We start from the raw sequence: 16,370 nt of genomic DNA, 5'->3' as shown, positions 1-16,370 counted from the left end.
CAATCATTATCACCTACTAGATTTTGGCTTGGTGGACATTCAAGATCTGGTGGTTCCATGTCTGTCAAGTTTGAAGAAAGTAACTTTGATCACTAGCAAATTTGTTAAGAAATGTGCTTTGGTACAAGTTCAAATAATTGGATTTATTTTAATTATATGTTTTATACACCAATACCAAGACTGCAATAGAAATTGCAGGACTCTGTATACGTACAGCAATGCAAGTTTTGAATAAGTGTTTGGTATGATATTTTATGAATATTATGAATTCTATTTTTGACCTTTTGTAACTATTTGTAATTCAATAACAAATAATGATTATAGTGATAATAATAAGAATAATTTTAACTTAATACTGATTTCTAATATTTTGTAGTATTTGTAAAATGATTAGCAATGATATTTTTGTGTCCCAACAGTCGTTGGCTGACGCAATTCTGCTAATAGTCTGCCACCGACAATCAGCAGATAATGTCGCACTGTCAAGCGCTCATACAGAGTGGAAATTGATTTGTCGCTCAGTGGTCTACGACACAATGTGTGCCCGGTATTATTCAGCACACTTGGATGGAAAATTTTATTATACTCAGGGGTGTTTAACATTTTGTAACATAACCAAATCCAAAACTTAATAATAATATCCTTATCAATTTAATATGTCAAGAACTGCTTTCAATTTAAAATACAAGCATTTGTCTTAACTATGCATATGGTATATTTCTTTTTGAGTACAATTTTTACCAATAATTTTTATTAGCATAATAATTTTCACAAATCACATAAAATGTCATGGTATCTAACATTCTTATACTAATGTAGACCTATTTATTGTCTTATTTACTTTCAATCCATTACGAATATTTAAAATTGCATATATTCTTTCTTCAAATTATTATTTGTACAAGGGAAAGTTGTCATAATCTGAATGTTCAATCCTAAATCCTAAACCATTTTCTTTACACATTAAATTATTATTTTTTAATTTCTATTTTATTTTCAACTCCATTTTGTTAAATACAAAAATTATTAATGTTAAGGTGCTATTTCGTTGTATTTTTTTCAAATTCAAATCAATTAGCAAGTTTACCTACCAAACAACAGGAGTGATTACTCAAAAACTAAGTCTACCTTTAGAAAATAGGATTATCAAGCCCTAGAACCTAAGACTGCAGAGCAAATGGTGTTTCAAATTAACAATCAATAAAGATGTATTCAAGAACACATAAAAGTAATATTTTTATAAGTAAGTTCCATAAAATACAAAACTAATATAAAAAATAATTACCTGTAACCTCAATACTGAACACACATTCATTCCAGTTTCCATTGCAGTCTATTGCTGTAAGTGTAACATCGGTAATTCCAATGTCAAAAGTACTACCATTCATAATATCAGGGAACACATCGATGTTTTCTCCACAGCAGTTATCAGTTGCAACCGCACGGTTCCATGTCACTTCTGCCATATTATCACCTACATTATTAGGAACGGTAATATTGTCTGGGCATACCAGTGCAGGAGGAGTCATATCTGTACATATAATATAAAGCGTACAAAAACAATAAATATAGTTATTGAAAACTTTAAAGAGTTGCTCAAATTAATTAATGCCTTCCAAAGGGCAAAACCATTACAAACAAAATCCTGGATTTCAGATACTTATTTAAAGGCATACATTTGAAATTACTTTAGTTTTTTTTCAATATAAACTTTAAATTCTAAGGAAATATTTACTAATACCATCATCAAATCCCATTTTTTTTTTTAAATTCATTAATTTAAAATATAGTTGAATTGAATGTAAAAACATACCAAGAATGTAGAAATTGAAAGAACAGTTGCCTGTATTGCCTGCCAAATCTGAAGCATTGCACTGCACAGTGTAATTGCCTAAAGGAAAAGTACCAGGACTCAAATCACAGTCAACATCTACAACACTGTCGTAGTTGTCGTCTGCTGTTACCGCATTCCAGGTGGCCTCTGCCTGACAGCTATCATCAGCGTCAAAGGGATCCAAATCATCTGGGCAAGTCAAATCAGGGGCGTCACAATCTAAAAGTGTATAAAACAATTATATAACACATATACTGTATATAGGTACACTAAAAAATGGACAAACACTTCTTGAAACAAAAAAATCAATCGATTTACCACTTTTGTACTGGTATCTATATAATATAGAAACTAAAATTATTGAGAAAATTAAACACTGATAGCGTTTGCTATCCTAAAATGTTTGGGAATGCATCTTGTGCAATCAATCATTCGGTGAGTGAGCATCAATCTATCATTAAAACAATTTATACTCAGTGGATCATAGAGTAAATTGCTTTGTTTTATTTGATTAAAACATAGGCTAGTGAAGAACTGAATAGTCCAATTTGAAAATATTGACATATATATATATTCTATACTGACAAACAGCTAATAGAGTGTAACGAAAAATGTAGATATACTTGTGCCATAAGTATAAACTAATGCTAGTTAAATATCAAATGCACAAAGAGCATCGTACACACCTCTGACAACCACACTGAACTGACAGGTAGTCATGAGATTTTCACAGTCACTTGATGAGTACTCCACCACAGTAGTACCAATTTCAAAGGAATATCCATTGGTATAGTTTGCATCCGCTACAACATTTGCACAACAGTTATCGGTAACATTGGCTGGTTCCCAAGTAACGCTGGCGTCATTAAGACCGTCATCATTACATACATTCACATCACCAGGACATACGAGATTAGGCGGCAAGTTATCTATAAAAAATAAATTATTAATAATTGACATAATTATATTATTCAGACAAAAAAAAAAACACAACATATATATATATATATATATATATATATATAAAGGGCTGACCCAAGCATGTTTGAGTCTGTCGTGTGTTTCATTCTTGAAATCCTGAGCTGCACTGATGAGATCTAATCTAATGCACTGATTACCCCAACATAGTTTAGATTTAATTAATTAATTAATGTCAACAGCAAGGATAAGAATATCTTTTGATGTAGGTATAAACATAAACCCCACACAAATTGACAAGCCATTCATATTCCCATTCATAAACATTAATAAGATCATTAATATTAAGAGATTTAAGAACCATACGAAAGGTAAAACTAGAGTCTGGTGAAGAACAAAAATGTTTGAATCTTCAGAATATATAGCAAGTTTAGACTGGAATTAGGAAAAGAAAAAGACCAAGAAAATGTTCTCAGGGCACACAGGAACAGGCAGGGAAAAAGAAGATTAGCAATTAACAACAACATTAAAACAGTCGGTTTGCAAGAGGTATATAGCAAAGGCTAGGTGATCTGCAAACTATAAAGGGAGTGTCAGAAAAACAAACTGTAGGATAGTCTGTTGGATGGGGAAATGCGTGTGTGTATGCTGTCTCTTATACACATCTAGATGTGTATAAGAGACAGGATACAATGTACTCGTTACTGGCACTGCACTGCAGCTACCGTGGGTCCGGGTATCCAAGCCAAAATTTCCAATTTCAAATACTTGGAACCAGACAAAAAAAGCAAAATTTATTTCTTTAACATTACTTCGCCAAGGAGGTTATGTATTTACCACTGTTTGTCTGTCTGTCTGTCTGTCTGCTTGTTTGTTAGCAGGATTATGCATTAAAATGAATGGATTTATCATAACAATTGGTAAATATGGGTCTAAAGAAAAGGTGAATCAATTTTGTGTAAAGGTCAAAAACAAGGTAAAGGTCACAGAAATTAAAAAAATGTTTGTTAAAATTTTCTCCACAAGCATCGAAGAAAAAAAATGGAATCTCCTGAATTTATAGCTCTGGTTTTGTATGTACTAACATGCTGCACTAAGACGGACGATTCTTATATTTTTCAGGTGTGATATAGTTAATACGACTTTGGCAAATGTGGGTTCATACTGGTAATCATTCATGTAGGCTAATTAAAAGTAGCTTACCAACTATCGTAATGTTGAAACTACAGTACCCAGTGTTGCCATAACCATCAGTTGCATTACAAGTGACAGTAGTAATGATGTCTGAAAATATGCTACTACTGCTATAATCACACACTGAATAGAGGGTATCTCCAGAATTGTCAGTAACATTGGGTGCTGTCCAGTTTGCAACTGCCCTGCAATCAGGATCAGCTGTTATATTTTGGTTTGGTGGACACTCAAGTTCAGGAGGTTCATCATCTGTAAAAATGAACATATATTATTTGAGGATTATGCAGCGAAAATATAACCATAATATGGAATATAAGCAATGGTTAACAAGTCAGTACCGAAAATAAAATTACGATATTATAGTTATATGTTTCTACAAAAATTTGATGAGTTTAAACTATACTAAAATACTATACTAGTTTTTTTCAATATAAATACTAAAGATTATGCAGTGAATAATAATTATATGAAATATAAACAATTGGCAAACAAATGTGTACCGAAAATCACTATATTATAGCTATATGTTTTTACAAAAAATTGATGTTTGAACTATAATAAAATATCATTAAATTACCTTCAACGTAAATACTAAAGATGCATTCATCCTGATTGTCATAGCAGTCTGTTGCTATGAGGCTAATTACAGTAACTCCAATGTTAAATTCTGAGCCATTTGTGGCATTATAAACCACATCAATGTCATTTCCACAACAGTTATCAGTAATGACACCAGGAACCCATGTCACTGCGGCAGTGCTATCACCTTCATCAGCATCAACAGTAATATCTTCTGGACATGTGATGTCTGGGAAAGTTGCATCTATTGAAGAAAGAAAAGTATTCACAGGCAATTACTCAATGATTCATTCATTCTATCTGAAGGAACAATTGCCAGTGTTTCCTGCTTAATATTGCTCCTAGAAGCATAATACAACTTGGAAATAACATTTTTAATTATTCACATAAAATATACATACCAAAAATGTAAACATTGAAGGAGCAATTGCCAGTGTTTCCTGCCATGTCTGTTGCATTACAGGTTACTGTGTAGTTGCCCAATGGAAAAATACCTTCAGCCGGGTTACAGAACACAGTTACATCACTATCGTAATTATCTGTTGCTGTCACTTCAGTCCAAGTTACATCGGAAGTACAATTGTCATCAGCATCAAATTCTACACCTTGCGAACAGTTCAAAAAAGGAGCTTCGCAATCTGAACATCAATAAAATAATATTTTTAAAATAATCAACCCATCTACAGTAAGCGATATAACTGAATAATTCTGATAAAAACACAATAAATGATTTCATTACCAATCACTTTTATAGTAAAACTACATGATGCAGAGTTTTCACTACAGTCAGTTGCTGTGTATAATACTACATTTTCACCAATTTCAAATTCATCTCCTGATGTGGAATTTGCCGTTATGTTTACATTGTCACAACAGTTGTCAGTTGCGTTGATGGGTTCCCAAGTGACAGATGCTGCTATAGAACCAGTTTCAGCACAAACTTCTATGTCAGCTGGGCAATTTATGACTGGATCTTCATCATCTGGTTTAATTAAAAATTATTTGATTAAAAAAGAGTATATTATTATGTTTTTCGTAATATCTACTTGGAATTCCTAATACTGTATTAACATAATTTTATCTAAATAAAAGTTAATATTCCATTATTATTGTAAACTTTTACAATACTTTTCTTTCATCTAGGTATTTAATTTTATTTTATTAAGTTAATAATTATCATCAGATAATCAAAATATGACTTACCATAAATAGTAATGGTAAATGTACAGTTGCCAGTGTTATCATAATTGTCAGTAGCATTACATGTAACAACAGTGCTGACATCATAAAATGTGCTTCCACTTATATAATCACATACTGGTATGAAAGAGTCTCCAGAGTTGTCTGTAACAGTGGGTGCTGTCCAGGTGACATTTGCCAAGCAGTTCTCGTCACCTGTTACGTTTTGGTTCGGAGGACATTCAAGATCCGGAGGCTCACAATCTATTAATAAGCCATAAAATTCTGTCACTACAACATATTACATTCAATTGCAGAATCAAATCGCTTAATTTGCTTTTACTATGGTTACTCTTAACTACTGATAAGTATGTTTAATGATGTTAATTATTCAAAATGGTTCCTGGTACCTTTAACCTCAACACTGAATTGACAGTAACCAACATTCCCATTACAATCTGTTGCTGTATATCCTACTGTGTATACACCAAGGTTCAGAGGTTCTCCACTGGTGTAGTTAGCAGTTATGTTGACATCACTACAGCAGTTGTCAGTTGCATTGGCTGGTTCCCAGGTGGCATCCACTGAATCTGTTCCTAGGTCAGTGCACACCTCAAGGTCAACTGGGCAAGTCACATTAGGGGCTGTATCATCTGTACAATGAATAAAATTTAATCCGATTGAAGTTATTAAACAAGTGTAAAATATAGTTTAATCGAAATATAATAATAGGTTGTTTTTTTTTTACTAAGACCTAAGACATATGTGTCTTAGGACATTTTTGAGGCATAATAAATAAATGAAATGACACACATGGAACCTCAATGTTGTACAATACAGTAATATATACATATATTCCCGTTGGGGCACCTTTTTTTCTCATTTGCAGATTCCTGTTCTTTAACCTTTAAAATACATTTATATACATTTACAGCATTACCGCAAGAACGGTTTAAACTTTATCTCTATCTTATCATTATCTGCTTATAAAAAGCATCTCTTCGGAGATCTTGCCTGATAAGAAGGAGCATATCATATTGAACTCAGTTATCTGCCATGCATCAAGGACTAGTGCTGTCTAATATGCATGTGCATGAGTGTAAAGAATGCTTTAATCAGATTTGAAATCCCAACAAAGCCTTAATGGCCTAGTTCGGAAATATATATACCTGTCTCTTATACACATCTAGATGTGTATAAGAGACAGTATATATATAATGCGATAAAGAGATAAACACTAAACCATTGGTAATGTTATAATTATGTATAAATTTAACGTTAAACAGAAGAATCTGCAAGTGTACAAAAGTCTTAATATACACAATAATATTTTTTTATTCCAATGTAGTTTTTGCGTCAGGAGGAATAATGATGTTTGCCCTACCAGGCTAGTTATCATACTGAATACTTAGTCCGTTCCTTGGTCCTTGCGAAACAATTCCGCAAGTGATTCGGGTGGGAATCGGACCCATGACCTCCAGACAACTAGCCTAGTGTCTTAACCACTCGGCCAGCGAGTTTGCACTTGGTGACTAGTGATGAATCCGATCCCCAAATAACAGTGGGTACTGCAATGCTATTCCATTACCATTTTCTTGGGTCAAGAGCTATGATACGAATGATTTTTTTCCCTAGCTGACATGTTATTGTCCTGAATGCTCAGTACGTTCAGGGGTGACGCCAGAGGGGAGAGGGGTTTTCGGGGGCTTTGTCGCCCTTGAACACTTTCGAGAGATTTTCAGCAACCCCTGACCATGCCCACTTTTTTTTGGTTGGAGACATCGGACAACCTGTTGGGCAAATACCGGTGCCACCCCAGAGTACGTTGCGAAATACTTGCCAAAATCATCATCCGTAATATCTTTAATTAGCATGCATTTTATGTATATAATGTTATTTTGTTGTTTATGAATAGCTACTAGGAAAGCATCTCGTTTACTGGTAATTGTAACATATAGTTATGCCAATACCCTAAAACTTCTTACCTATGATGAATGTGTTGAATGTACAATAGCCAGTGTTGTCATACTCATCAGTAGCATTGCATGTAACAGTAGTGTTTAGTTCAGAAAATATGCTTCCATTCATGTAATCACATACTGGTATAAAGCTATATCCAGAGTTGTCTGTAACAGTGGGTGCTGACCAAAAGGAAGTTGCCATGCAGTAATCGTCACCTGTTACATTTTGATTTGGTGGACATTCAAGCATTGGAGCCTCACAGTCTATAGAAAATAATCAAACACAACATTGTACTCTAAGTATCACTAACAAATATTTTCTAGATTGGCTATAAAAATATACATAATAAATATTGTATTGTTATGAATTATGGAAAAGCCTGTTTAGAAGATGATTTTGGATGGTGACTTTGTATTTAAGAGCTTGACTGATATATCAGTTATCTTTTATTAATTTTAGTAAAACATAATCAATATTTCATTGTGTATTTATGGATAATCCTAATGTCTGGAGAACCGCCGGAAATGTAAAAGGCAAGCTTATTATTTAAGATTTTTTTTTTTAATCAACAAGTGAAATTTGAATTTAAATAGTAAGCATTTAGTAACAAAAAAATTCCAAAAATATTATGTAAAACAATTTGCAATTGTTCATTACCTTTAACCTCAACAATGAATTGACAGTATCCAACATTCCCATTACAATCTGTTGCTGTATATCCTACTGTGTATACACCAAGGCTCAGAGTTTCTCCACTGGTGTAGTTAGCAGTTATGTTGACATCACTACAGCAGTTGTCAGTTGCATTGGCTGGTTCCCAGGTGGCATTCACTGAATCTGTTCCTAGGTCAGTGCAGACCTCAAGGTCAACTGGGCAAGTCACATTAGGGGCTGTCTCATCTGTTACCAAAAAAATATTAAGAAGTCTTTTTAAGCTTCAACGTAAAGGCATAATATACTTCTATAAGTATTCATTAAGATGGGCAAACAATGCAAATTTTACAGAGTCATTAGCACAATCCTACAGATACAAAATAAAAATATTCACTTACAAATTGTAGCATCAATTCTGTACTTTGTGGAGTCTAATATTCATATTCTTAATGAGGTGAAAATAGCAATACAATAACAATACCAACAAACAAAACATTTATATATATATTTTTCAAATAAATATTCTTATGCCAAGTAAGCATGCCAGAAAATTTTCAAAAATGTTATTTAATTATATTTGTTTACTGTTTAATTTTCAGGTAAGAAAGTTTAATACATACTCCAAGTATTGAAATGCATGCCATCGTGTTGGGATACAATATTTCAACATTTTATGTCATCATGAGGGACAAAACAGTTTTTAGTACTAACAATATTGACAGTTCCCAAAACTGGTCTATCCTATTGTTTAAAGAAGCATTTGATATTTATGTAAATCTACACTCATTGCTTAACAGTGGGTTTAGAGGTTCAAATGAGCTTCCTATGTTTTTGTTGGTAGCTTATGAATGCTTTGATCTTTAGTTTAAATCACTGCTACATCACCTACTAGAGGTAATTTTTTGATTGGTTAAACACTTTTGGTATTTCTGCATATAAGCTTGTAAATATATGGATAATTTTTTCATTCTTCACGATGATATAATATATGTCGGAATATTGAATCCCAACACGATTGCGTGTATTTCAATACTTACGTATAATATTATGTATTATACTTTCATATCTGAGATTAATCAGTGGACCTTTTGTTTTTTTATCATTAAACTATTATAAAGTGACATAAATTAATATTAATTTAATCTAGTACAAAAAAATCTCAAATCAACGATGTTAGTGTTATATGTAGTCTTTCCTATATTGTTATATCATTAAAATTTCTTTCTCATTTATAATTAATCTATAAATATTTGTATATATATAAATCATCAAAGAAAGGCAAATACAGTGTTCGAATAAAGGCCATGATAATACATTGTGTAGCATAGCTCTCAATAAATGTAGTCCTATAAATAAATAAATTGTGTAATAAAATGCCTCTTGATTTATATTAGATTAATTTTACGTATATAAAAACGAATCTTACCATTTATGGTAACTGTGAAGTTACAATAGCCAATATTGTCATAATCGTCTGTAGCATTACAAGTTACAGTGGTTCTGTCATTTGAGAAAGTACTTCCACTGATAAAATCACATACGGCTGTAAAGCTGTCCCCAGAGTTGTCTGTAACATTCGGTGGCATCCAGGTGGCAGTTGCCACACAGTCAGAATCAGCTGCTACCATCTGGTTTGAAGGACATTCAAGAACTGGTGGTTCATTATCTGGCGAAGAAAGAAATTATGAATGAATATAAATAAATACAAATTAAAAATACTAAATACTAGAAAAATAATGTTACAAAAATTAGATATTTAATCAGCATATATCCTTTATTACTAAATATTCTACTTTGAGTCTAATAAAATTGTTGGCCGCTTTTCATTTTATATATTTTTTAATCACTCAGATCAGCATAGCCAGAGCCTATTCAAAGTTTTGTGTTTTTGTGTGGATAAAGTACATAGATTATAGAAGCTGTAACAAATGTTTTACCTTCAACAATAACACTGAATACACACTGATCCTCATTGCCATAACAGTCCACTGCAGTAAAGGTAACTTCAGTAATTCCAATTTTAAAATCAGTGCCATTTGTAATATTTGTAAACAAACTAATATCTTCACAACAATTATCAGTAACAACTGCTGAGTTCCATGTCACTGCTGCTGTATTAGCGGTTGCATCATTGTAAGTAGTAATATTGTCTGGGCATGTCACATGAGGTGAAGTAACATCTAATAAAAAAGACCAAATAAAATGTATATAAATAAGTAAATACAAACAATGCTTTAAAAAAAAATACTTCTGCCAATTACGAAAATGTTTTCGAAAGAATGTGTGAAGAAATCGAAAAGCAAATTTGGAACGCAGTGGTCATTTTGGTTATCTATACAAATTTCGCGGAATACACAAAAAAGGACCTGTAGTTTGAGACGCGACTCAGAGCTGCATTGCGAAGTGGTGGTGGGGTGCGGAGGGTTGCTTAATACTAAAGCTTTCCTATTTAAGTTAAAAATTGTGATTACTATTATCAGCCCAAAATAAAAAAAAGATAATAATAAAATTTCTTGTGAAATGCATCATACGCCTTTATGCATTGTCACGCACCTCACTCCAGTTCCATTTCCTCTGGATTTTCGTATGGTAAGAAAATAAAATTGTATACCTGTTACGGTGTAAATAATGTCATACATATGAAAGGAATCATATCACCACCGAGTTATGTGTCAAGCAGTATTTTATGTCGATTTCTAGTATTTCAAACTTAGGGCTTTTCAGCAATAAATATGTGTATGAAGTTCACAAACTTTAATAAAACATTAAAATTCCTTGACAAATCTAATACAAATAACACGTTTTCATAATAATTTCAACACAGGCTTTGATAATCCTCGCATTGTATGTACATCAAATATGATGATTAACGTTAAAATAGTTTCAAGTCAATATTTAAATTATGAATTAAAATTACAGGTAAACAGTTACAATAATGTACTGAAATCCGCAAATTTGAAAAATAAAAAATTAAATTGTAATTGCTAATATAAGGACCTAATACGTAAAAATTAACTCTAACAAACTGCTTTTACATTTTAATTAATATCACATGGCTTTCAGATCGTACCCATCTATATTCCTTGTTACAAAAACTTACCTGCTATATCAGCACTGAAATTTACTTTAACTATATTTGTTACATGTAATACGCAATGACCTAACCCATTAGGGTTTTGCTATTGGATTTGGACAACAACAATAATAATAATAACACTGTAATAATAATAATAATAACAATAATAATAATAATAATAACTATTCAAGGAATCATTCATTGGAAATAATTTCTGAAAATATTCACATAAAAAATACATACCAAAAATGTAAACACTGAAAGAGCAATTGCCAGTGTTTCCTGCCATGTCTGTTGCATTACAGGTTACTGTGTAGTTGTTCGCAATCTGAACATCAATAAAATAATATCTTAAAAATAATAAATAAATCTACATTAAGAGATATAACTGAATAATTCTGAACAAACACAAAAAATATTGTCATTACCAAACACAATTATAGTAAAATTGCATAATGCGGAGTTGTCACTACAGTCAGTGGCTATGTATGTTACTACATTTTCACCAATTTCAAATTCATCTCCTGATGTGTAATCTGACGTTATGTTTACATTGTCACAACAGTTGTCAGTTGCGTTGATGGGTTCCCAAGTGACAGATGCTGCTATAGAACCAGTTTCAGCACAAATTTCTATATCAGCTAGGCAATTTATGACTGGATCTTCATCATCTGGTTAAATTAAAAATTATTGATTGATTGAAATAGAGCATAATATTATTTTCGTAATACATACTTGGAATTCCCAATATTAACCATGGAGGAATTAGTTTACTAGACTAAATTCTTCCATGTATTAACATAATTTTATCTATAAATATACGTAAACATTCCAATAATATTAAAAAAATTTTACAATACTTTAAAAAAAATTTTTTTTAATTATTTATTTAGGCACACAATACATGTGCCAAGGATTGTCAATAGCGAATATATCACTGTCCTACTTGTATGTGACAATCCCTTACACAAGACAAACATACACACACGATGCTTTACACAAACTAAATCTCAATATTAGATTTAGGGAGTGGAGTTGTTTTGGTCGTGAGAAAAAATCCTGCAACACTGGCAGGAATTGAACCCAGGACCCTGGGATTGGAAGAAAAGCATCTTAACCACAAAACTTTCAACTCCACTTGATTATCTTTATTCTTGGTATTTAATTTTATAATCATTACCCTACATTTGCTATTAATAATAATACTATTTATAATCTCTTCTTAATGCATTATATTATTATACCACAATTAAAAAACATGACTTACCATAAATAGTAATGGTAAATGTACAATTGCCAGTGTTATCATAATTGTCAGTGGCATTACATGTTACAACAGTACTGACATCATAAAATGTGCTTCCTATATGATCACATACTGGTGTGAAATATTCCCCAGAGTTGTCTGTAACAGTGGGTGCTGTCCAGGTGACATTTGCCCAGCAGTTCTCGTCACCTGTTACGTTTTGGCTAGGTGGACATTCAAGATCTGGGGGCTCACAATCTAATTATAATACATTAAATGCTTTCAGTGCAACATATTACATTCATTTGTAAAATCAAATGGCTTAATTACAGAATATTATGTTTTTATTATTATATAATTTGAAATAATGAATAATAATGAAAATTAATGTTTAACTACTGGTAGGTAAGTTTAATGACGTTAATTATTTGCAAGTGTTTCTGATAGGCCTACCTTTAACATCAACAGTAAATATACAGTAACCAACATTCCCATTACAATCTGTTGCTGCATATCCTACTGTGTATACACCAAGGCTCAGAGGTTCTCCACTGGTGTAGTTAGTAGTTATGTTGACATCACTACAGCAGTTGTCAGTTGCATTGGCTGGTTCCCAGGTGGCATTCACTGAATCTGTTCCTTGGTCAGTGCACACCTCAATGTCAACTGGGCAAGTCACATTAGGGGCTGTCTCATCTGTACAATGAATAAAATGTAATCATACAGATATTTCAATGATAAAAATATTAAACCTAATATACTGTATAATTGTCCTTTTATAAATTAAAATATATACTCTATATACTTCATATAACCATATTTTTCGTAAAATAATTATATTTTTCTATGTATTTTTAAATTCAATTATAACATATTTTTAATTTGTTTAAATTCATTTAAGTATTGTATAAAAATCCAAAAATATTTCTTCTTGTTATTTGTAAATTGTTTGCTTTATATTTAATTCATGGACCATTTGTTACAACATATTTTTTTATGAAAATGTTATCCATGTAAAATATGTTTGTAAATAAAGTAAATAAAATAACATATATAAATATATATTTTTGTTGTTAGTTGGCCTCATACTAAGGAAGAACACAGGAGTGTTTGACATATTTGTGATTGAATAAATTTTGGTGCTTCATATTATATCTACAATTCAAAGATGTATTTACACTGCTGTCTTTTTAGATTATATATATACATATATATATATAAATATATACATATATATACATATATAAATCGTTAATGGTACTATATTAAGGCTGGGTTATATTGGGCAGCAACAGCAATAAAGATAAATAAAAGAGCACTGATGACTAAAGCTATTCCACGTATTTGCATCAAAATTGATGGTACATCCGCCCTCCCGCGAGCGGGGTAAAATCTGACCACTTGACTAAGTGGAGAACTACATAAAACAAACAAACCAGAGCAGCGCCTTTATTATTGATATATATAGCGCCGCCGTGCAGATGGGGTAAAATTGCTCTCCGTGTACCCACAATGCATTTCGAACGGATGTTCCACAATATTGGGAAGCTGCTCTATTTCTGCTATTTATTAACTTTGCTATAGTTAATTACGTAGCTCGCACTACTAAGTGTCATCCCTCAAGTTGTAAGAAGGGAGAGAGACTAGTGGCCTTAGATTTGTAATAATATTGTGCAGTTCTCAGTTGTATAAACGGTTTGACACTCGCCGAGATAGCGAGAGATCTAAAATCCCATGATGGAATTGGCATTCGGGGCACAAAAAGGGCCCCAGTTTCAGAAAGCCACAAGGCATTGTTACGTCACTGCATTCATCAAGTTACCAAATCCTACCATTAGCTTATTTAGAACAATTAACTAATACAGCCTAACCAAAAGCCCAATCAATACCTTTTAATAATACAACAAGGAGTGGAGCTAAACCTCATATAGAAGAAAGGAAAAAGAAAGGAAGGAGACTAGATACCAAGAAACACAAACAAAAGTTTGTCTGATCGATTTGAGAAAGAACTAAAGCTGGTTTCTAGCTTTAATATAAAATACTTATAAATAAATACATATAAATACATATATTTATATAAATAATATAAAATCATGAGACAAACTCCTGGTGTACTATAACACCAGAAACCCGACAGATAAACTGGAAGCAAGTGTTATTTGATATTTACTACTGTACATCTTGAACTTGATTTGCTGTTGTGCTTTTCACTGGACTTTTCTTTGAATTTTGTTGCTTTATTGGATTTCGCTGACTTCACTTTACTTTATTCCCTGAAATCTATATTGTTGGATGTTCTGCAAATTTGTTCTACTACTACTACTACTACAAGGGTACGCTACCGGCAGTCTCAAGTGAGTTGTCAATATTTGCCAAAAAATGTGTTACATAATACTTGAATGACCCCTTATGTATGTGTTTAAATTAGTTAACGTGTGACATGTCTGTTTTCTTGCTGTTGACGTAGTTAGCTCTAAGACTGAAGCTGATAGTGAACCGAGTTTCGTTTTTAGTATTTCTTGAAGTAGCAACTCGGATAAACTCAGCAGCGTAGATGCGAAAGGGCCCCAGTACAATATTAATTACCAGGCCCTTTGATATGAAAGGGAAACTCCCTGAAATTCTCAAAAATAGAAGGGTCAGGGAGAGCTTTCCAGAGGTGGAGGGTGAAAACTACATCAGCTCCACCATGGTTGGGGTGAGGTAAGAAAATTTATGATTACAGCACCGGAAATGTGGCACTATCAGATTTTAATATAATTTTCTTTTTATTCCCCACATCTTTTATAATTTTTAAAAATTTGGTGCTGGGTCACACGTGAATACACTACTGATTTGAAAACAGAGTAATCAATAATTACTCCTCTAAAAACGAATATCATTGAAGAGCCCGCTGGCAGTTTTGTTCTTCAAAAATATTCAGTTGAAAATTACTTTAAATTATTATTTTTAGGTCTATTTATGAATGGGCCCCTAATAGCCCTGAGCCCCAGTGCTTTGCACTCTCTGCACTGCCCGTAGCTACACCACTGGCATGAACTTTGGTGTAGTTCGTGGTATCAGCGTTGCTCGAAATACGTGTTATGATAGTAAGCACCCACTACAAACATTTTCTAAATATCTTACCAATTATGAAAATGTTGAATGTACAGTACCCAGTGTTGTCATAATCGTCAGTAGCATTACAAGTAATAGTAGTGTTATGTTCAGAGAATGTTGTTCCACTCATGTAATCACATACTGGTGAAAAAATGTCTCCTGAGTTGTCTGTGACATTCGGTGCAGCCCATGTTGCAGTTGCCATACAGCTAGAATCACCTGTTACATTTTGGTTTGGTGGACATTCAAGTATTGGTGCTTCTTTGTCTAATAGAAAAACAATGTCATTATTTAAATGTGCGGTTAGCAGTTCAGCAGTTTGCCTATGTCACGATGCAAATCATCAGACACACCAGAAGTTCTATTACCCCTAAACCCAATTCCACTTGGTACAATAAGCACTACCATGTATATATATATATATATATATATATATATATAATCAATTTATACCAGTAGTAGTTTTCTGCCTTTCCACTGGGTTAAACTGCATCACTATACCATTTCATTATCCCTTTGCTCCATATAAGCTTATTGTTTAGTAGTTGTGATTTGCATTTGATAATGATGGTTGAGCCGTTGAAACAGGTTGTATGGTATAAATTGCTTATTTTTATTAAACACATTGC

The 16,370-nt window shown here is 32.5% G+C and overlaps 2 protein-coding genes across 2 annotated transcripts in view; both read right to left on the bottom strand.

Moving 5' to 3' along the window:
• Positions 1 to 59, bottom strand: part of LOC117121083 (hyalin-like) — a 35,381-nt gene extending 35,322 nt beyond the window's left edge. The window contains exon 1 of the mRNA XM_033266184.1: positions 14 to 59. Within this exon, the coding sequence (XP_033122075.1) occupies positions 14 to 59 (46 nt within the window). The remainder of the gene's footprint in view (positions 1 to 13) is intronic.
• Positions 60 to 1,146: 1,087 nt separating this feature from the next.
• Positions 1,147 to 16,370, bottom strand: part of LOC117121082 (hyalin-like) — a 32,991-nt gene continuing 17,767 nt past the window's right edge. The window contains exons 8-21 of the mRNA XM_033266183.1: positions 10,258 to 10,500; positions 9,747 to 9,986; positions 8,324 to 8,566; positions 7,690 to 7,929; positions 6,115 to 6,357; positions 5,729 to 5,968; positions 5,265 to 5,507; positions 4,927 to 5,163; positions 4,524 to 4,769; positions 3,956 to 4,195; positions 2,521 to 2,763; positions 1,814 to 2,053; positions 1,286 to 1,531; positions 1,147 to 1,166 (exon numbers count right to left, since the gene is read on the bottom strand). Coding sequence (XP_033122074.1) covers positions 1,147 to 1,166; positions 1,286 to 1,531; positions 1,814 to 2,053; positions 2,521 to 2,763; positions 3,956 to 4,195; positions 4,524 to 4,769; positions 4,927 to 5,163; positions 5,265 to 5,507; positions 5,729 to 5,968; positions 6,115 to 6,357; positions 7,690 to 7,929; positions 8,324 to 8,566; positions 9,747 to 9,986; positions 10,258 to 10,500 — 3,164 coding nt within the window. The remainder of the gene's footprint in view (positions 1,167 to 1,285; positions 1,532 to 1,813; positions 2,054 to 2,520; positions 2,764 to 3,955; positions 4,196 to 4,523; positions 4,770 to 4,926; positions 5,164 to 5,264; positions 5,508 to 5,728; positions 5,969 to 6,114; positions 6,358 to 7,689; positions 7,930 to 8,323; positions 8,567 to 9,746; positions 9,987 to 10,257; positions 10,501 to 16,370) is intronic.

This window comes from Anneissia japonica, unplaced genomic scaffold (assembly GCF_011630105.1).
Source record: "Anneissia japonica isolate Jap-2015-1 unplaced genomic scaffold, ASM1163010v1 scaffold1606_len605190_cov180, whole genome shotgun sequence".
NCBI lineage: Eukaryota > Metazoa > Echinodermata > Crinoidea > Comatulida > Comatulidae > Anneissia > Anneissia japonica.
The sequence above is the reverse complement of the archived record's forward strand: the minus strand, read 5'-3'. Positions and strand labels throughout refer to the sequence as shown.